General features: G+C 29.4%; 1 protein-coding gene across 5 annotated transcripts in view; it reads left to right on the plus strand.

The window, feature by feature from the left end:
* Positions 1–22,962, plus strand: part of LOC111635172 — a 94,824-nt gene that overhangs the window by 53,265 nt on the left and 18,597 nt on the right. For 3 of the 5 annotated variants that reach the window (XM_023380057.1, XM_023380056.1, XM_023380058.1), the window contains exon 2: positions 17,975–18,148. In XM_023380057.1, the coding sequence (XP_023235825.1) occupies positions 17,975–18,148 (174 nt within the window). Of the gene's footprint in view, positions 1–7,358; positions 7,371–8,766; positions 8,831–17,974; positions 18,149–22,962 lie in introns of those variants that run through there. The other 2 variants (XM_023380059.1, XM_023380060.1) reach the window with 2 other exon arrangements.

The following is a 22,962-nucleotide window of genomic DNA, read 5'->3' on the forward strand; positions in this document are numbered from 1 at the left end:
ATTACATTGATATATTCAATATAATTATCTACTTAAGTATATGACACAGTAGAGCACTGTTTATAAGTCTCTCAGTTGGCCAGATGTCAAGGTGTATAATTGAAATTTCTGTCAAGACTCATCACAAGATGGTAGAAACAATATAGTTTCAATTTGATAAAAGTTGTAATGCCTTATAACTTTTAATAAATATTTTAATGTTTATTACAAAAAACCCATAATACCTTATTTATTGTTCACCTTTTTCTTGAGGTCAATCATCAGTAATCAAGTATATGTAATTTACATACCTAATTAACACCCATAAATTACAATTAATGTTTGCCTATTCTAGATTTAAATGCCATTTGTAATGGATAGTATTTCTTCTCATTTTCTTTCTCTCTCCTTTTCCTTTCTTAACTTAAATGTTAAAAAATAAATAAATAAATCTTGAAAAATATTGAATAAGATAAAAATCAAAACATAACTTTGAAAGATTCGAAATGCATTCGCTGCCATGTATAATTTTTTCTCCCTCTCTAAAAATAATACACTTAATTAATTCCAGAAATGTAAGGTGAGATTTGCAAGATTAGAACAAAGAATATATGGTATTCTAGGCATTACGAGTATACTTTCTAAAAGAATATTGTGATATTTATCATTATCATCAGAAAGGAAATGATGTACAATATAAATTAAACTCCTTAATGAATTTAGATATATAAATTTGGGATCAAAACAATAAAATAATTTTAAATGATAGAAGTATAAATGGTGTTTCACTATTTTTTAAAATCTTAAGGATTACTTGATGGACAATCTTAGGGATTGTCCATCAAGTATGTAATGCTATTTTTATACTTTTTAACTATCATTTCACCCCCTGTGATGCTCTGTAACACCATTACACATACCCACTCCCAAAATTACATAACACATATCCTTAATCAGCCTCCCTGATTGTACTAAGGAATAATACACAGCACAGTGTACTGAATGTTACATTATTTTTATTAATTAAATGTATAATGTACAAAGCAATGGCATAAACAATATGATTTGCTATGCAGCACTTTTTTTTTTGATAAATTAGACAACAAAAGTTATAGTCAAATTTGATAGGTTATCATGTTTGCTGAAAAACTACCAATAGCTTATTTACTACATATTTAACAAACACTACCAATTAATTTAAGGACCCATAGCATTATGTAACACTTTTGTAAACACCCATGTCCTTGTAAGGCAATGTAATGATACCATGCACAGAAAGCTAGAACTTCTTTAAATAAGTTTCACAAAACCTTTTTACACATTTTTTAGCAGTTTATTGAGAGAACAAATGTTTTCAGCCATGTTTAATTTTTGTTAACTGACAATGCTATAGAACCTGAAGAAGGACATTAAACATGGCCGAAAACATTTGTTATCTCAAGAAACTGGTAGAAAATGTGTAAAAAGGTATTGTGAAACTTATTGTAATGAATGCATACTAACTCAGCCATATCTACATTATGTAATTTTCAGACAACGGCTTACTTATTCATTTAATTTAATAAAAAAGTTTATAAATGTCTAATACAGTAGAGCATCGATTATCCGACTTAATTGGGGACTCAGGTTGGTCGGATAACTGAAAAAATCGGATAATCAGAAAGAATGAAAAAAATACATTCTTAGCATAGTATATTAGTATATCCCATGTAATTAGTATATTAGTATATCGCTATTAACCAACTTCACGTTGAATTTTCATCGATGTTAAGCCTAACAATTTTTTAAAAATAATAATCGTCACTATTGTATCATTAAAAATTATTTTAAAATTATTTTATTGCTCACGAAACAACCAACCACTCATAATTAGAAAATTAAGTCTCGTTTAAATACTGGCCTCCCTTCAATGGTCGAGCCGTTGATGCCAGCTAAAACATGCAAAAATTTAACAAAAATAATATTAAAGTAGCCAAGACATAGCCAAATATTGTAGCGCCACATCACTGCGGACATTTGAAATTTGCCGATTAGAACGGTCGGTTAACCGATGTGATGATTAATCGGGCTATATATTTGCTCTACTGTATATGTTATACAGTAGAGCATCGGATAATCGATGCTCTACTGTATAACATATATATAAATATTCCAGTCAGCATATACTAAATTCCATCTGATTTTAAGATAAAATCTATAAGTTGTGTATTTACTTTTATTCATTTGTGCTAATTTTTTCATTTTATAAACATATTTGATGATTAAAATAGCAAACATTTGTTAGATTAAGCATTATTTTGAGAAAAAAATTACAACTGAACTAAAAGACATTCTACACAAAAGTTAATAAAGTATTTTTGAGATAACTTAGAAATTTCAAAATTCAATAGTTTACAGAGCAGTATAAGTGTAGAAATAAAAATGGCTGTGTTCAGCAGAGTCAACAGTTGTAACTGAGCAAAGGTGTTTAAATTGGTAACTGTTACGTAGTTACATCTGCTGAATAATTAGTGACATGTGCATTTGAACAGGAAGCAGCCAACATTAGTCAGTTGCAGCTAGCAATAGGTAGCATAAACAAAAGAAGCTACTAAATGTGATGTCAAAATACCAAACATATTCCCAAACGGTGCTATTGTAGAGGGCATTCAGCAGAAAATACTCAACAGCTCCGGAACTGTCGAGTCTGCTGAATGCAGCCAATGTCTCTGAATAGCAGTGTAATAATCACCACAGTAACCTTGACCTATTTTTAGTTAATTGAAAAATTCAAATTATAAGAGTATAGAATTAGATCAAAACTTTTTTAGTTATAATTAATGTCAAAATCCTTACAAAAATTTGCCAATTACTTTTTTACAAACATAATTGTGAGAGATGAAATAATATAGGCATATATGCTATACATCACACTTCCTGTTTTTCCAATGATAAGTGAAAGAATATACTAACAAGGAAACTGTTGGAGTGTCTTTTAATAAATTTTATTAAAATTTAGTTAATAATTACGTTAAAAGTATACAAACTCTATATTAAATTTGTAATATTCACTAAAACTATTAATCAGGGTTAATAGCAATCAAATGTCATACTATTTTATGTTAGTTTAACATAAATATGCAAATTTTTAGTAGAGAAAGGGTCATAGAGAAAGACGAAGATATTACATCATGACTCATTGGACAAACACATATTAATAATACAGTATTTCAAACATCTATAAATCAAAATTCACATGAAGTATTAACTATTCCACCAAAGTGTACTGTATATCTATATGCTAACCTTTAGATGTTGGATTTCATAGACAAGTGAAACTTTTAGTTCAAGAAATTTTAAATGCTATACAATTATTTTGGAATGATTCTTCAATGAAATTGTTTTGGATAACTAGAAATGGCATAATAAAATTGCATTCGATTTGTCATAATCAATTATCTGCGTGAATATTTAATAATTTGATTAAATATGCATGGTTTGCTTTTGGACTCGTACATGAAAAATGTATGAGTCCAGAAGTAAATGTAAAACAAGTTTGTTTTTCTTTTTTAAACACTGACAGTTTACATTGTGTTGAGAATAATTGCCAAAATATTCAATTTGTTAAGCGTGCACAATGTCAACAAGTTCTTTGTTTATTTTGTTTTGTTGAAAAATATCATGTAAATAGTTGTCTATCTAATATTTTGTGAATGTAATTACTTTTCAGTTAAATACATCTAATAAAATGTATTTATTTATTACATTTTGATTATTTTCTTTATATTTATTCTATTACTACTTTTGTATTATATTTTATTGTTAAAGTAATGCATATATATATCTAATCTTTCATATAATATTTATTTGAGTTCATTCCTTATTCTACTCTGTAAATGTAATATCGTTGTCTTCCTCCACGATCCTTTCACTACTAAAAATTTGCATATTTCTATTAAACTAACATAAAATAGTACGAAATTTGATTGCTATTAACCCTGATTAATAGTTTAGTGAATGTTACAAATTTAATATAGAGTTTGTATACTTTTAACATAATTATTAACTAAATTTTATTAATATTCATTAAGACACTTCAACAGTTCCCTTGTAAAAATTAAAATATCTTAAACGACCGAGACAATATTGAACAAGAATTAGGAAGCAAACAGAAAAATTTTTTGATTGTCAAATTGGTTAATCAATTAAGTCTACACAAGTTTTTGTGTAACTTTCATTGATGATGAACTATGAAAAGTATTTGAAATTATTACATTGAACTGCAATACAAATATACACAAGTTTTTTAACTCTTAAAATGATGCTTCCATGTAATATCCATTTTTTTTCAGGTCATAAATAATGTAACAAACAAAAAGTATATGAGTAGGTTAGGGATATAAGTCTACAAATGGCTGGTTATCAGTGATTTCTCCCTCTGTGCAAGCACTCCTATCTGTTCGTAGAATAGGAATATAAATCATATCTAACTGAGGGCTGTTATAAGTATTCCAAGTCAAATACTTTGTTAGTACCACAGTTTTTTCATATATCTGAAAACATGGGTCCATGGACTTCATACCCTTTTGAACCACTCTCTTCGTATGTTATTCAATCTTACAAAAAATCCTAACAGTTTTAATCTGAAAAATATTTTGAAGTATTTCTACTGAACTAATATTTTATAGCCTATACATAACAATTGGAAATATAATATGTACAGTGAGACACTTCCTTGAGCCAATGACACCCATGAAAGATTAAGACACTCACAATTGTTATAAGGAAGCTACCATATTTCTGTGTACATAAGAATATGCTCTTGTAAGTGAAAATGACTTGCTTTTGTGTTTCTGAGACCAAGTCTTCCTTCACTTATAAGAATGTACTTCTCATAAAAGAACCTGCTCTTGTGTGTGCCAGTTCATTTGGCTTATGTAGCTTTGTCAATGTAAATTAAATGTAAATGTATTAATACAGTAACTACTCAATGATATCCCCATAGTAACCATTTTTATTTTTAATAAAATGTTCCCAATACTATAAAAGTTGGTTTGAGTTTTTTAGATACTTTGCGCAATATAGTGCCAATTTTGTCCCATGTATATAAGCATGCTTTTATACATGCAGAAATATAGTATGTTAAAACTAAATCCTAGATTCAGTAAAGGAGAACAATTAAAAACTGCCTCATCTGTTACTAACTTAAGCTTTATTTGTGTTCTTGTGGCAGTTCAGGATGACTAGCAGGGGCTCCTAAACTCCACTTGCAAACAGGCACATTGCATTCTTGCCACATCACTGATGTATTCTGTGCATGTGTATATACTCACATATTCAATATATATGAGCATATACATACGCAAAGAAAAAGATTTATAAATTTACATGCATTTTAATGTTATTGGAGCCAAATTCACTTCAATTTTGTAGTTTGTTTTGCTGAACTTACTACCTTGATATTACCAGCAATGATGTGAGTTTTTACAGTAGGATTCAAACTCTTAACTGTAAATTATTCTAATAATTAAGTTACCTAATTAATAACCTAAAATATTAAAGTTTGATTTAATTAATAACTTGTGTTATTAATTAATGATTATATATATTTTTGGAATTTATTTTAAAAATAATTTGATACCAAATAGTTCTTCTTGATATATTAATTACTAAGAATTATGCGTCTAGAACTTTTAATGAACATCGTGTTAAATGTTTAAATAATTTAAATATAAGCTTTTTCCATGACCATTTCTTAGCATAGCATCAGATGTAAGCTTGCTAATTCCCCAAAGAGTTGATTCAGGGAGTTTTCTAGTCCAAGAGTAAAGAATTTCAGATTTTAATTCTCAGCAATATCAAAATGCTGTCACCTATTCTTTAGTCTGTTTAATACATACCCCAAGAGTTGATTGTTTTGCTGAGTAAATACAGGAGATTGGAGAATTTAAAAATTTTTTGCTAAATTCTGAGTGTGTCCCAATGAATATGGGAGAGTTGACAACCTTAATTAGACATCGTATTGATTAAAGTTTGAGTCAAACACAAATTACATATTACTGGATGCAATAATGAATATTATTGAACTTTTGACATCCAGCTGATAATTTTAAAATAAATATTTTCGGCTGCTTTTAGTAACCATCTTCAGGTTACAGTTCTAAATTCTAGGACATTCGTGCATGCATCATCAACACGTGACATCAAAAATAGTTAAAATTTAAAAGTAATTTCAAATAAGATATATTTTAAAATGAAATTGTGAAAATATAATAAAAAGTAAGCAGTTAAACATATTCTAAGTAACAACATAGATTAAAAATATAATAATAATAATAATTCAATCTCTAACAAATGAATATTTTTTAACTATTTAAAAAGTTACTATTGCTAAAAATTTAATTACAACACAATAACAAAAATGAATTAAGTTTTTAGTAAGTACATCCTGTAATGATAAATAAATACATATAAAATGATGGTATCTGTATAAAATGTACTGTACCATGCATTGGATAGTGTATCTGCATTTTGTGGTTTATACACAATCCTTTAAATCTTTGTTTATAAATATCAATAGTTTCTAGTTTCTTAGCATTCAAAGGATCACATTCCAATAGCATAATGTAATCCTATAAGATAAAGTGTCCATTATCAAAAAGATTTTTCTTCAAGCTTCATCAGGTAATTACATAAAAAATAAAACAAAACTAGGCTGAATGAGTTTTGAATCATTTTAATTTTAAGGTTAAATACTAGGAATTTTCAGTGCAAATTCACTAAATTAAAATATAATATATATTTTGTTAGCTATATTCTGCAACTATATATATATATAGTAGATACAGATCAATATGCAACATTAATATGAAATGCACACATCAAAATATAAGATAAAATGATTTAAGATGACATGCATATGTATCTGTTGTAAAATGCTGATCAATTCGAAAATCTTTTGGGGTCCAAAAGATAAAAATTACTAAGGACATGCTCTAATAATGAATGTGAAAGTTATAAAGTTTTTGCGTCAATGACAACTGTGAACATACATTTGTTGTGAAATAAAAATACACTTTTTTTTGATGAAATTAGGATATTTATTTTCAATACATTGTGGATATGTTGCAGTTATCTGTAACAATATCTATTATTAATTACAGAACCATAAAACAAAAAGACTATGCAAATGATAACTTGTAAATCCCAAAACCCATGTAACTTTTGCTTATAATATTATAATTCACAACTGAATCACAAGATACACTTGTTTTTTTATAAGATTTCATTACGAGCACTTTCAATAATTAACACATTATCATCAGATGAACAAATAATAATTTGAAAGAGATCTGTTCATTCACCTGATGATGCGTTAATTATAAGTGCATCAACAAAATCTTGAAACCCACGTAAGTTAATTTACTAATTGATTCGGGCAAAAATTTTTAGGTGTATTGTTTTATATTTCTTGACTAAAGTAGAACTCTTTTATTACAGTGTTCATTAGTATTAGTGACTCTTTATGGATAATAAATTATTAAAATAAAGAATATGTTTCTGGCATTGATCTAATTCTTGAAAGAAATAAATGACATTCTATATTTTATTCTATTTAAACCTTACATTAATTAATATTTTTGCATAATCTCAATGATTAATCTATATACTGTATTAACGTTTATAGAGTTATCAGAGTAACCTACACTTGAGAACCCTTGTTTAACCCGAATATAACGTGTGTAGAAATGGACTAACGTTTTCGATCTTTTTCAGTTCCAGCTTATCTTGGAAAATTATGAATCCAAAACAAATGTGTTACAAGTTCCAAAGTTACATTTAACTTTTCGATCACTATGCACAAGCTCCATCTAATTTGTTTAATCAGAATGTTCTACAAGAAGAATGCACAGTACAATAATTTTAAATTTAAAAATTTGTTAAATATTCCATAAAAAGAATAGACATTTGGAACTTGTTAAGTTCATTTTAGATTAGTAATTTTCCAAGAAAAACTGGATCTGAAAAGAGAAGAATCAAAAATGTTAGCCCGTTTCTACGCACATGTTATACTGGGGTTAAACAAGTGTTCTCAAGTGTATATTATACAGCAACTCCAATCTGTAGATAGTTTGTGATACTATAAAAGTGATTATTATTATATTTAATGAAAGATTCTTACATTTATTAAAAATATTTTCTTTATAGAAAAGAAGTATGCAGTGTCTCTCACTGGTCTGAAACCATAGGAGTTACATTGATCTTTGTTGTTTTACAGGTTGTGATTACATGGTGTTAATTAAGGAGAGGAACAAATTCAACTTATTTTGATGATAGAAACCCACAGTCGAAGAGAAGTTGACAGAGTTTAATAAGTTTACTGCAATATTTGATTAGTGGGAAGTCTGGATGCAGCCTGTTAAACTCTGGCAACTTCATGTTGACTGAAGATTTTTACCATCAAAATAACCTTAATTTATTCTATCTCACTCAGTAGCTTGCTTTATGAACAGAAACCAACATAACTCCTATAGTTCTAGACTTGTGGAATAACCTGTATATTATTTAAATCTTGAAAATTCTAAAATATAAAGAACTGTATTAAAAATTCTTTTAGAAGTATGTCAAAATGAAGTAAATATAAATCACAAAAGCATTTTTTATGATTTACTTTATATATCATTCAATGAAAATATTATATAAATGTAATATTAATCAGTTAAAAAAATTTTTTTTTATTTTTATATATAATATATTTTTGACTCTAATAGTTTTTGTTATAAAAATATTTAATTTGTTTATTTTTAGGTAAGTTGGATTTTTATATTTAATTTATGAAATACTGTATCATTATAGTTCTACCATCTGTAAAGTGAGTATGTTTTCTATGTTTACTGTTATGTAGAAATTCTTTAAAAATAAAATTTTAACTACCAGTAGTTGTCTTGAATTCTTCATTATATTGTTTTTGACTCTATTAACTTGTTATTATTTACATTTGACAAATAAAATTTTATTCACTATTAACTATGTATAGTATTAAGAATAAAATTTGTTATATAACTGAATTATAACTAAATGTATAATTCAGAAATCTTACTTTTGTCAAGAAGGGATGTTCAATTCAAGTAAAACAAACTTGTACATATTAGCCCAGGATTATTATAGTTATTTTCATTATTGAAAATTTAAGACTACAAAAACAATGCTTGAGTCATTTTTCCTTTTTGCATTCTTTTTAATTCCAATCCAGGAACCACAAACAGCAGGTGACTTGAAGTAAAACTTCTAAAAACAGACAAATACTATAAAAAAATTTCGCACACAATTAAAAATGATCTCGACATCGACCCTTTTTGTGGGCTACGACGTCTACAAATGTGAAAAATCATTTCATTGACGTTGAGATCAGTTTTAATTGTGTGTGAAATTTTTTGATAGTATTTGCCTGTTTTTAGAAGTTTTACTTCAAGTTGCCTGCTGTTTGTGTTCCTGGATTGGAATTAAAAAGAATGTAAAAGGGAAAAAGGACTCAAACATTTCTATGTATAATGTTCTTTTAATCCAAAGAATTTTTCTTGGTAGATGATCTTACAGCATTTCAAGAAAATTCTTTGGATTAAAAGGATGCTATACATAGAAATTGAATAAACAGCAACCATACTATATTAAGATTCAAACATTGTTAGTGTAGTTTTAAATTTTCAATAATAAAACAAGCTTCTTGCTTATGATATTCTAAAGCTAGAATTAAGTGGGAGAGAGTTCAACAGAGAAAGGAAAAGGTGATATTCAGTAAATTGATAAATTTATATAATGTATTGTGTAAATCAAAATCTGTCTTACTGATAAATAATGTACCATAATTTTTTATGGATAATCCACAGGTTATCCGTGTTTCAAAGATACTTTGAAGGGGGATGCAGGTTATGTAATGGGATGGGTTATATTCTAATTTTAAATTCTAATCGTGAGCTAAAGTTGATTCACACAAAATTATTTTCTGTTTAATTTTTCTAAAATTGTTTTATCATTACTGTGCCAAAAAATTCATTAGTAATAAAATAAAAATAATAAATTGTATTTATATATTTTTACACTTAAATTACATAATTGAAATAGTTCATAAACAACTGTAATAAATTATAGGGGAGACTAGTAATTACTGGGTGAATTTCTCAGTAGCTTCTTTTCTGTTATAGCTAAGTAATGTACCATACAGTTAGGGTGTATTCAAATTTACATTAGAAAAGAAAATAGTTTAGTACAGCAACATAAGTGTACTAAACTATTGTCTTTGCTAACGTGTACTCAGATTGAAAGTTATTTAATATTTTAAATTTTATACAAATGCTAATTGAGTTAATACAAAACAGATATCAGTTTTGCATTAATTAAGCTGTCATTAATTCAACAAAAACATTACAATTTAAAAATAAAGCAAAAGATAATGTTACCTTTAGTTTTGATTTTGTTAATTACCTATTTTGAATTAAATTGCATTCAAAATTATTGTAATTATTAGTTAAATTAATATTAGTATAAAATAGTGGTCTAACCACTTAACTTCAGAAAAAATTATTTTATATTAATTCTTAATAAAAAAATTTTTTAAAAAAGACAGAAAAGGAAAACAGAGTTTTTTGTATATTTGTGACATTTTATATATATATATAGGAATGTGGTTTTGACAATAATATTCTAGAATATAAATTCAAATATTTGCTATCTGAACATTAATGTATTGTAAAACAAATGTTATAAATTTGAAAATATTCAAAAATGATAACATATATGTTACTGTGAAAGACCATAATTAGAGAATGTCGACACATACAAAATATGTCGGTGAAAGACTAAATATTTGGTTATATTATTATATATTCAAACAATCGCCGGTGTATGTTGACAAGCACAGATAAGCTTTGATGGAGGTCGAAACGACACCTGAGAAGCCGATGTTGATAGAGAGGCGACAGTCTGTTGCCAAATCCTTTGTGAAGATAGGACAAGGTCGTACAGTACCTCTTTTCCCAGCAACAGTGTGGTGGAAACCACCCACTTTTTCACTGGATGGTGGTTTTGTTTTTTTGATCCCTTGAGGTGGGGATCGGTTTGTTGGGTTGAGTGGCGGAGGATGAGAGGGGTTGTCAGTAAGGTGTTGGGGATATCCAAATAAAAGACACCATTAACAGATCAATTTGTAATCATGTAATAACATAATCAGTTTGTAATTTGTAAAGAAAAGTTACTTTCCATACATGAGATTTCTTCTCAAGGAATATCGCTGAGAGAAGCGACTGCAGCTAATTCGAAAAGTGGAGGGCAAGGCTATACAAAATACGGAACCTGTTACCGGTGTAATTTTGCGTGAAAAAATTACACCGCCAGAAACATATCTAAGAACATCTAAGCCAGAAACAATGAATACACATCTATTAAATGGAATGTAAACAGTCCATGCCATACCCATCACAAGGCTTCACCTCATTTACGTAAAGGATATACAAAAAAGGACCTCCAAGCTGCCAACAGGGAGTTAACATCCTTATAATTGATAGAATGTCCCATTTACACCGTTTTATAAATATGAAATGCTTCTGCATACCGTGTGTTGGTGATTACCTATTCTTGGATGATTTGAGCTCTGTCCCATTCAATGCTTGTAGAATCCCTTGATTGGTGATAGTATTGGGGGTACTTTGTGAAATGGTCCTTAGATCCCTAAAGATTTCCATTCTGCCAAAGTATGTTTATAACATTCATCTATATACTAGATACATAGACAATGTTCTCATTGTTTGGAAAAACATTCCATTATCCAAAATTTTATACATGGCATTAATAACAACCCATACAGATTTATTCTGGATTTGAAGCATGAAAGTGATAGGGAAATTCATTTTCTGGATATTACACTCGCACTCAGAAATGACAGCATCTTCACGAGCATTTACAGGAAGCCTTCCTACAATCCATTTTTCATTTCTTGGACTTCCCATGACCCACTCAACTATAGACTAGCAGTGTTCAGAGAATCAGGAGAGCCCACACACATTGCATGGACAGCCATGATAGAAACAAGGAATTAGATTACATCTTTTCTCTTGATGTGAGATTTCTTTATAAATGTAGGACTATTAAAACCTTCATTGATGTGTTCCAACAAAAACCAGAGGAATGTCCCAGGAATCCGTCACGGGTTGAATGCCTAATTGTTGATCATGCTGTCTCCCTATGGAATATCTTTAAAGAGATAGGCAACACCATTGGTCACAGCATCACCTACAGGAGAAACCGTAATTGTTTATATTGTTTATAGATTGTTAAAAAACAATAACGATCCCCTCAACATGGCACTTGTTCCAGGTGTTTACATCATACTATTAATGGACCAGAAAGTCACGTATGACCTCTGCTGTGTAGGAGCCATCCTGAGATCTATGCAAGAACACTTAAAAGAACAAAAGAACACTAGGATGACATCAGGAAATCCAACCGTATTAATAGTGAATGCTATTGCCAATCAAGGTTTTACAAGCATTGAATGGGACAGAGCTCAAATCATCCAAGAATAGGTAATCACCAACACACGGTATGCAGAAGCATGTCATATTTATAAAATGGCATGTATGGGACATTCTATTAATTATAAGAACGTTAACTCCCTGTCGGCAGCTTGGAGGTCCTATTTTGTATACCCTCAACGTAAATGAGGTGAAGCCTTGTGATTGCTACTGCATGGACTGTTTACATTCCATTTAATAGATGTGTATTTGTTGTTTATTGGTATTTTGTCTGTAATTAATTTTAATGTTTTACTTTGTATTTATTGATTTAATTTTTATGTAATCCTTTTATTTATTATTGTCAAAACTGTCATTGTTGCATTCCATTACTTGTTCTATTTGAGGAACGGTTTTAAAAATGTCTGAAAACGATTTTTAGCATTTTAAAGATTATTTTGAGTGTGTTTGTAATAATCTGGAAATTAATATGATTATTATAGAATATTTGGACTCAGTTGTTTATGTATATTTACAATTATTTGTTAACAGAAATGAAACAAAAATTAATAATTTAATACTTCAACATACACTCAGACTCATTGAATATTATGCAACATGTACACCTTATTCCTTCTTGATCATATAATGACAAGGATATGATCAAGAAGGAACAACAATCTGGAGTATACAAGATACAATATAAAAATGATCAATTAGGTTTGAACAGAGTATGTGGGTGTCACCACCAAAAACCTCAATAAAAGGCTTAAGGAGCACATGTACGACGTAAGCAAAGGACACTATTTACAGCACTATCCAGAGTGGTGCAAACAGATGATTCTGTAGTTGAATGGGCTGAGGCCAGAATTGTTACACTGGTGCGTTCACTGACTCTGGTGTTAAATTTGGAAAAGTTCAAAATTCATAAATCCAGCTTGACTGGCAAATGTTTAAACTACAAGGATGCCACAGGCTTACCATCGGTATGGAAATATATGATCAATAATGGCTAGTAAAATCTGATGCATAGCATGCAGTCAATGTACTTTATTATCTTATGTTATTATATTTGTATTTTATTTTATTTTGTTCTACTCTATTTATTTTGATTCGTTCAGTTTATGTATTTAATGGATTAGTTATATTATTTATACTTTATATTTTGATTTTTAACCAAATGTTTGAACCATTTTAAATTTGAATTTGTTATTGCATATTAGTTCGATTATAGAACAATTGTAAACATTCCAGTAAACTGATAATCTGATGATGATCAGGTTGAAAACGTTAGTTAAAGTAGTAAAAATGATTCTCAGCAGTAAGGTGTACAGTACATGATGTATAATAATTTAATGCTTGAGATGGCAACTTCTAAACTTTACTCATAATTATCTTGCTTTTGGTAGCCACTCTAAAAGCATATGGTATGGTGGGTTATATGAAGGTTTTATTTTTGTTTTTGAAATTTTATACAGGATGTACACTGTTGCATGTTATCCACACAAAATTATGGTAATAATCAATGAAGTATTGTAGCTTTGTGAAAAACTACATATGATAAATTCTTAAAACTGTATACAATTCTAAGAATTTGTCATAAATGTAATTATAGTATTATAAAAAATTAACAATAATATGTATCAAAGTTCGGTGTGATCCCGATTTGCGAATACTCAGTAAGTAAGATTTTGATACATAATACTGTTTTCTTATATCTGTCTTCCCAATTTAAGAGGGAAAATATGGTAAGGTGTTACTTTGTGGGATTAATATATTCAGATTTTTGTTTTTATGGATGACAGATTTTTATATTAACTCTAATGTTCTAATGCAGATACGAAGAAAGTGGGGAAAAAAGTTATATATGTATTGCGTGTGAATTGTGTAAAAGTAATTGTAAAGTTGAAACTTCTGATACTACATAACTGAATTGAAACCACAATGGGAAAGAAGTGTCAAACACATTTGAATGCATTTTTTGTTAATTGTAATTGTTCCAAGAGTTTGCTTGTGAATAGGTAACTTTTCTAAATCACATTGTGTTTCTAGTTTCAGGAATTAGAGCAATTTGATCAATATATCGTGGGGGGAGGAAGAAGAAATTTATTATAAATTAATAAATATATATGTTTTATATATATAAAAAATAACTGCAGAAGAACAGTAGAATTGAGTGATAGGTGTAAAACACCAGTCACGTGTGTTGGGTTGATCTATTGTTCTTGGGGCCAATAAGATAAGGACAAGGATAAGAATTTATACAATAACTAATGCAATGAATAATGATATCAAAAATGGGATACACATATAACAAGCAATGAACCAATGGATTTTCTCCTTTTTTGGATATGATAATCCTGTGTAGAACTGACACAGTAAGGGAATCTCAATTAACAATAGTACACTCAGCTCAGTGATGGAGCTGGAGCATCTGTTCATAATGGCCCCAAGAATCATAAAATCGTCAATCTTATATTAATGTTCAAGTCTTATAATTTCTTGCAGTCCTTTGTGATCCTTTCTCAATTTCCACTCACAATCCTAGAGTCTCCTGAGTTCCACCTTTTCTTGCTAGGTTCACAGTCCACAGCACTTTCCTTTCTATGCTCTCCACACATGCTTCTCTACCTCCAGAGTCCATCACTCATTTCTTTTCATCCTTATATCCCTGGGTCTTTTTTGAACACTACCAGTCCTTCCACTTAGATTGGATGGGGAATTTTTCCATTGACAGATCAACACACTCCAATTTTTAGAGTAACTACAGATTGGACGGGTGCTAATTTGTCAATGGAAAAATTTCACTTGCGTGTTGTAAGAGTTAGTGGCCAAAGGCAGTGAATTTGAACGTAGACAAAGTTCCGTGGATTATAATTAATGGCACTGAAGAGGGGGTGGTCACCCAAAATGCATTTGCCAAATAATTAATAAAAAATTTTAGTGGATATAAACAAACTTCATCAACTAACCCATTATACATTATAGCAATACACCAACCAAAGCTGAATTATCAGGCTAGAACCAGCTAAGCTAATAATAATTTATAAGATAAATTATTATTAGTTTAGCCAGTTCTAGCCCGATAATTTGGCTTTGATTGGTGTATTGCTTTAAATTTTAATGGAAAGGTTTGCCAGTTATTTCATTTATCTAGACATGTGAGCATGGAGAAGAATAGAACAAAGATTTCTGCTGAATACAAGGCTTTCTAGAAGGCAGTTTACACTTATAGGTAAATGCAATGTACACACAGTTGATGGACAATTCCTAATATTAAAGATTAAATTCAGAAATTGTTTCCCTATTAACACTTGTATGCATTAGATGTTTAAAGTTGTATTTTATATACTTGTATTATTTGATAATTATTTAAATTTTCACTTGTAAGTGAATCATGAACAGGTGTTCAGTCAGTATTTTATACACAGAAAGTTCATAAGGAAATTGTCAAATTAATTGGGAATTTCATTTCTACAACAGATGCCCTTCTGCACTCTCTCTCTCTCTCTCTCTTTCATTGTTTGAATTGTAATCTTGAATTCAATTTCAGCCATTGATTTTTTCTTTGATTTGTCTACAGTTTCAACTTTGTTACCTTGAGCTTAAATCTCTACTTGCATCAATCATCTATCTCTTTTTTGGCTTTAGCTTTGTGGTTGTTCTAAGTGTGCTGACTCTACTTAAATCAGTGCTTTCCCTCATCCAAAATCCTTTTGTCCATCTGATCATTATTTCAGCTTGCAGCCTTGCATCCATTTCCCTCCTGCCAAGCATCACTTTGGTTCTCCTCAAGCTTACCAAGAGCTGCCTCACCTTCTGACTTGACTAAGGTAGTCACTCAGGGTCTGCTGGACTCCTTTACTAGCCATTCTTTCCACCAAGAGATGCAAATGTAAACTGTGACTTGCCTTTGAGCCCTCAGTGATCATTTCTTTATGAAGTGAAAGATTCACTAAGTCATAGGATTAGGAATTCCCCAGAAAAAGTCATCAAGCTGATTTGATTCTCCAATGATCCTATCAACTATGTCATTCATAAGCAATCACTATTTTATACACAGAATTTTTATAGAAGACATTGTCATAGAAGTGGGATTCCTAATGAGTCAATGAAACCTCTATGTAAACTCTGTATGCAGCAAATAGTCATGAACAAGTGTTCAGTCACTATGTTTATAAGATAAAAATGTGTACTGCAATTTATGTGTAATAAAATAATAACAATTGATATCAGTAAATATAAATTGTTTCAAATGTGTATTTTGAACACTGCAACTCTCATATTGAAACTTATCAATTGATATTTAAAAATGTAATATAAAAGTAGACTTTGCTTTAGAATTACTTGTTTTACAATCCTTACAAATAACCTAAATTTTCTATTATAACTACATGAAATTTTGTATTTAAATACTATATATTTTACATGAATTATAAAGTCCCAAGGATTAATTTACTTATTCAAATAATTATGACCATACAAATTCGAATGACCCTAAATTATTTGTATGGTTGTAATTTTTTGAATAACTATAATTTTTTATTGGTTATCTTTGTGTAATATTTTGTGGTTAAAACTGTTTTCAGGAATGTAATCTTAAATTATAACATGAACTTATGGGAAATACTTAACAATTTTTCAGCAACCACTTAAGTCATAAAAGTATATTTTACTGTATGAAAGTATACTTATCAACATTGACATAATTAATTTAATACTAATTTAGAAATAGTAGGCAATTTTTGGCAATTTGATTGTGCCTACATACATACAAATAAGAATTAAAGTTTTCTGGCTAGAATTTTCAGAAAAACTACAAAATTTTTATCTAATTTTTAACTTTCTAGTTAATATTTACTTATATTATTGGTTATTTATGTAAATAGCCAAAAACAATTTTCGCTTTACACCGGGAATGTTACATGGGAGAGAAATCACACCTAATCGACGATAAAACGTGTACTTATTAAAAATTGCGAGTACTTTCGAAGGCTGTGTAGGTCTTTTTAATAAGTACATGTTTTTAACATTGGTTAGGTGTGATTTCTCTCCCACATAAATAGCCATTATAGTATATTAGGACAATATATTTTGACCTGAAGACAAGACGCTATCTGTCTCAAAAAATATTTAATCTGTAGTAAAAATGGGCTTCTTAAAATGAATATCATACAATATTAAAAAAACATATATGGAATTGCTCATAAGTAAGAATCCAATAAAATGTATTTACAGAAGAGAGAACTTACAAAAAGAAACTATATATTATCTTCACATTTGTATTTTTTTAATAAGAAATTTTAATTTAAAAATTTTAAAGCTTTCAATTATTACAATATTTTCTGTGTGAATAACTGTTTATTACAGAAAGTTCTAGTGCAAGTATGGTTTTATGCACCTTTAATTTAATTAAAATTTTTTTTATTTTTAATTAACAGATATATTAAAGTTAAGACTGTAAGGGATATTAAATTATAAAGATGATTTACATTTTAAATGTTTAACAGGGGGAGAAAAACTTGGTTACAGTGTATGGACAGAATTAAGGATAGTTTTAGAAAACGATGGTACAGAAGTAGAAGACGAAAATTATTTTCAAACTATGGACAGGGATACTATATTTTTACTACTCTGTCCTGGTGAAAGATGGTTACCTCCAGGAGTAGAAGCTTTAAGAGCAGGTAATATTTGTCAATTTTTAATTAAGTTTTTAAATAAAACAAATATACTCTTCAATCTCTAAAACACAATGCAGAAAATAATGCTTGAATCATTTAATATTTACACTTGTATCATGTATAATAATAATTTATTATAAAACTGATTAAATAATTTTATACAATTCCATCCAAATATTACATGGAAATATTACTATCAGAATTTAGCATTAAGCATGTTTATATAAATAAATAATTATAAAAAATTTTCTATTGGAAAGAAAATTAATTTAGATATTTTATTTTGAATAAAAATGCTGCATATACTTTAGTGGTTTTGTCACTTTTTAATAAATTGTTTTTCAACTTTGAAATTGATTTTTAATATTGAATATTGAAGGAGTTATTGCCATTGACATTTTCTACCAAACAACTATCTAATTAGTTACTTTTTTTTAAAATTTTATCCTTAAAATTCAGGTAAATAATTATAAAAAAACTATTTTATTAGAGCACAGTCAACAAAAAAAATCCAAATTTTTACAGGATTAAAGATTTATCTTAAATGGAATACAAAGAAAAATACGTTCTTTCAACAAGCTTAATAAAGATAGATTCTCCACAGTCTGACCAATTGATAATATAGCTTCTTGCAAAGATACAGACCATAAAGAAACCAAAGAAGTAAAATATCGGATTGTTTGGAAAGTAATTTCGTGTTTTTCCATGGAAAAAAAACAATATTTTTATAATAAATAATATTTTATTGAATTATATATCGACCATTTTGGTCAAATACCTGTTGTCATCATTTCTGGTAGTAGCATGATTTCACATTCATAAAAGTTTTGATCGTTGCTTACAAAAACTGATCCAAGTGATTTTTGACATTGTCATTTCAAGTAAATGTCTTACAGTTAAAAATAATTTGTATAGACCAGAACAAGTAATAATTCAGAAGAAATTCTGATGAGCATCTCAAAGGATAGGTTACTATGTATCTTCAAGGACAGGCAGAAGCAATGACAGTTCTGCCACTGATTAAGCCAGTTTATTTGTGGCTTTTTTTTTTTATACTTTCTGCCCTGTGGACACTAAGAGAAGCCAGTTCATTTATGGGAAATACTGAAAAAACCACAGTTCATTTACTAAAGAATGATTATCATGTGAGGAAACATCAATCTCAATTTGTTCTGGCTCACTTTTGCATTCAGATTTAGCATTCATTTTTCCTGTTTAGTGCAATCATACTGTATAACCATCTGAAGCACTAAATATAGTGTTCAACTGTGACAAAGAAACTTTTATTCTTAGTAGTAAAAATAAATTTTTTTTATCACTAAGAATAGCTGATAAATCCATCAAACTATGACATTATAAATAATTTGCTATATATTCTTATTTAGTTAACAAAGTTATAGTAAATTAATTCAATTAATTTGTAATTATTAATATCACGTTAATTCCTCCAACAGACTTTTTTTTCATTCAAGTTCAATTAAATCTAATTGTTTTACTTCTATTCATTTTTATATTTTCCACATTTATGAATTTTTAAAAAATTTTTACATTAATAAATTAACTTGCATGTAAAAATTAAAATTATAATGAAAACTGTACAAAGAAAATTGGTATCAAATAAGACTTTACTTCATCCTTTCTATTATCAATAAGTCAAGAACAGAAGTTCTGAAATGCAACCATCAAGAAACTGATTTTGTAACTTTTCATTAAGTATCATCATCAAAATATCTGCCTTTGGAAACTTTTCAATTTAAGTTCATTTAGGACATTAAATCCTAAACATGAAAACATGAAAGAATGTGAATTTTGCTGTAAGAGCTCATTGTTTTCATACAGGTGTGGCAAAATTCCATATTATTGTATACGCGATAATCATAAGTCTAGTAATAACAATTCTTTTTTGTGTTCTTTGTCTTCTCACTTCTTTGTCTTTCCATTCTTCACTTCCTGTTTGTTGGAGGGGGAGGACATCGACGAGAACGAGGCCAGGCAGGGAGTATTGGCCCTGAGGCAGATAGGGAGAGAAAAGGGTCACTCTTGAAGTAGACGAGGAAGCGAGCGGATGGACATCTTGGACAGGATTCATTTTGGAGAGGAGAAGGACAGCGGATGATCGATCCATCAAGGGAAGGACAGAGAAAGTTTGAATCAAGAATCGTTTGCGTCTTCAGGCTGAATTACAGTTTCCCCCTCCAACAGGAAGATATCACATCCGAATATTCTGGGTACCCTTTTTCCTAACCTTTCTATACNGTACCTTTATTTTGTTTTCATCGGCTTCAACTAGCCATCCAGAACATGGTGCATCTTCAATATTGAAATTGCCAGAACGAAATTTTGTAAACCAGTTTTGGCACTGTCATTCTGTCAATACGTCTTCTCCATACACGTCACACAATTTTTTTCTCGCTTGAACAGCATTTTGATTTTTTGGTAATAAAAGAGCAAAATATGCCGAAAATGATGCTTTCGATCTTCTATATTTGATGGGACACAAAAAATAAACAATTGCACAAAATCAAACAAAATTTTTTACAAATAAGCCTTAAAATGCTAGCTGTCAAACTGTATAATGATAATATGGTTTAGAATGAAAATGGCGGGAAAAATATGACTAATCCGTCTAGTGAAAAAAAAAAAAAAAAAATATATTACTTTCTGAACAACCCAATAGATAAACTTTATAAACAATATTTTAAAAATCACAAAATTAGTAAAATCATTAATAATTATATTTACAGACTTGAATATTATGAAAGAAGCAAATTAGGTCTGTTTCAGAACATTTCATTGAACTGCTTACATAATGAATTAAAACTTTCTTATTCTCATTCAAAACATGTCTGTCCTCTCTTATTATTTTACTTATTTGGTTCTATTAACATTACTGACTATCCTTATAAACTCTCTTCATATATAAATTAGGCTCCTTTGAAACATTCCATAGAATAAACATTTTTCCTTTCATTAACAGTAGAAAATAGCATAAGTGTATAGGAAGTATATTAGTCATGATAGAAAACCCCTACTCCTGTCTTATAATACAATAAGAAAATTTTAAATATTTTGGGTGATCTTTACCAAGCAATAACACAGAAAAATATCTTATTTCTAAACAAAAGCAGCCAGCCTGTCAAGCATTTTTATTGCAATGTGTAATGATCTTGTCCATCCTGTCCTCAAAAAGGGTCTGTTCCTTGTCACTGCAGTCACCCAGTGCCAACAACATTAACTTCTTCATCAGTAGCAAAATGGCAATGATATATATGAAAAAAACAAAGTTAGAAGAGAGTCTCACCTGAAGAAGAACTCAGAAGGAGTTAGGAAATGTTTCTGCAGCAAAATTGTTTTTTTGTTTATACATACTGGAAATTTGTTCTGTTTGTTATTACATACAAGACAGTGTGTTGTGATGTAAGTCAGAAGAGGCTAGATCCAAGCTCTATGGAGATAATGATAGAAACCTATTCATCAAAACTATGAAGCGAATTATATCACTTGGATTTGCTGCACATCTTGATAGGACATGACAAATACTTCAATGAGCTGACGATGGATTTCAGTTGGTGAATTATTTCTCAGACTACTTCATGAGACTACTCTTCTAACCTTGTCATCATTTGGAAGTGCTATATCATAACTGTTTCACACTCATGTTGTTCTAATTAATAGTTTAATGTTGTCAATCTGGATCATTACATACATACATTGAAGTTATACTTGATAATGCTTTGATGGGTTTTGTAAAGTTACTTTTTCATCAATCCATATAATCAATAAATATAAACCATTCAACTATCCAGCAAAATTCTTTAATAATTTAAAAACGTTTTCAAACGCATTAAGCGTTCATCTTCAGTTAATTCTCCATTCGAAATGTGAAATTCGAAAAATTACGCAATGGAAATTCCAAATAACGATTATGTAAAAAATTAAAAGGTAACGCGTTACAAATGAAAGTGCTATATACAAATATTCGTGTGCTCAATAAACAATAATAATAATAATAAAATAATAACAAAAAATAAAATAAATAAATAAATAAATCTATCAACGATCATCATAAGCCTGATTGAGCCTTTTATATGGATCTATGCCACTTCGTCGCAAAAAGATTTCCAAGCGGACGAAAGCCCGTCGGCATCTCTAAAGTTGATACACTGTGCGCTCTTCTGTGCCTTGTGGATTTCCAACTTTTCAAGGTATTTTACCGCGTGTCTAGATCTGGTGGCTTTTATTATAGAGGCCTGGTCCCAGAAAACAGTGATGCCTTGTTGTTTAGCATAAGCGGCAAGGACCGTGCTGTCTACCGTTTTGTTCACTGAAAGCTTATGCTCATTGATTCTTTTTTTCAAATTCCTCAAAGTTGCGCCTATATATATTAAATTAGAGTTGAACCTGTGGTCCCGTAGCGGTATCGAGTATATTCCTGTTAAGGAGTTGCGTTCATAATCCCCCTTGTCATTCCTTAACATCCTGTATATAGTGGGATTACGTCGATAAACTATCTGCAAGTTCTTACTTTTGGAAACCCTCTTGATAATTGGTTTAAGGAAAGGTATATAATCGATGACTATTCTTTCTTTTTGGTGGTTTTGCTTTTGCCTCCTTATAAGATTATTATCTTTCTTAATGAGGGCCTCTATTCTTCTTCTTCCGTAGCCATGTTGCGCGGCAGTACTTCGTATATATTGTAACTCCTTAACAGTATCGCAAACATTTGTGCAATGGGTGTGTGCTCTCCTTATCCAAGATCGAAATACCGCCATTTTAATATGCTCCGGATCCGCTGAATTCTTGGGGATAATGATGGG

The sequence above is a fragment of the Centruroides sculpturatus genome, unplaced genomic scaffold (genome assembly GCF_000671375.1).
Source record: "Centruroides sculpturatus isolate CEXI.00-Female unplaced genomic scaffold, Cexi_2.0 scaffold980, whole genome shotgun sequence".
NCBI lineage: Eukaryota > Metazoa > Arthropoda > Arachnida > Scorpiones > Buthidae > Centruroides > Centruroides sculpturatus.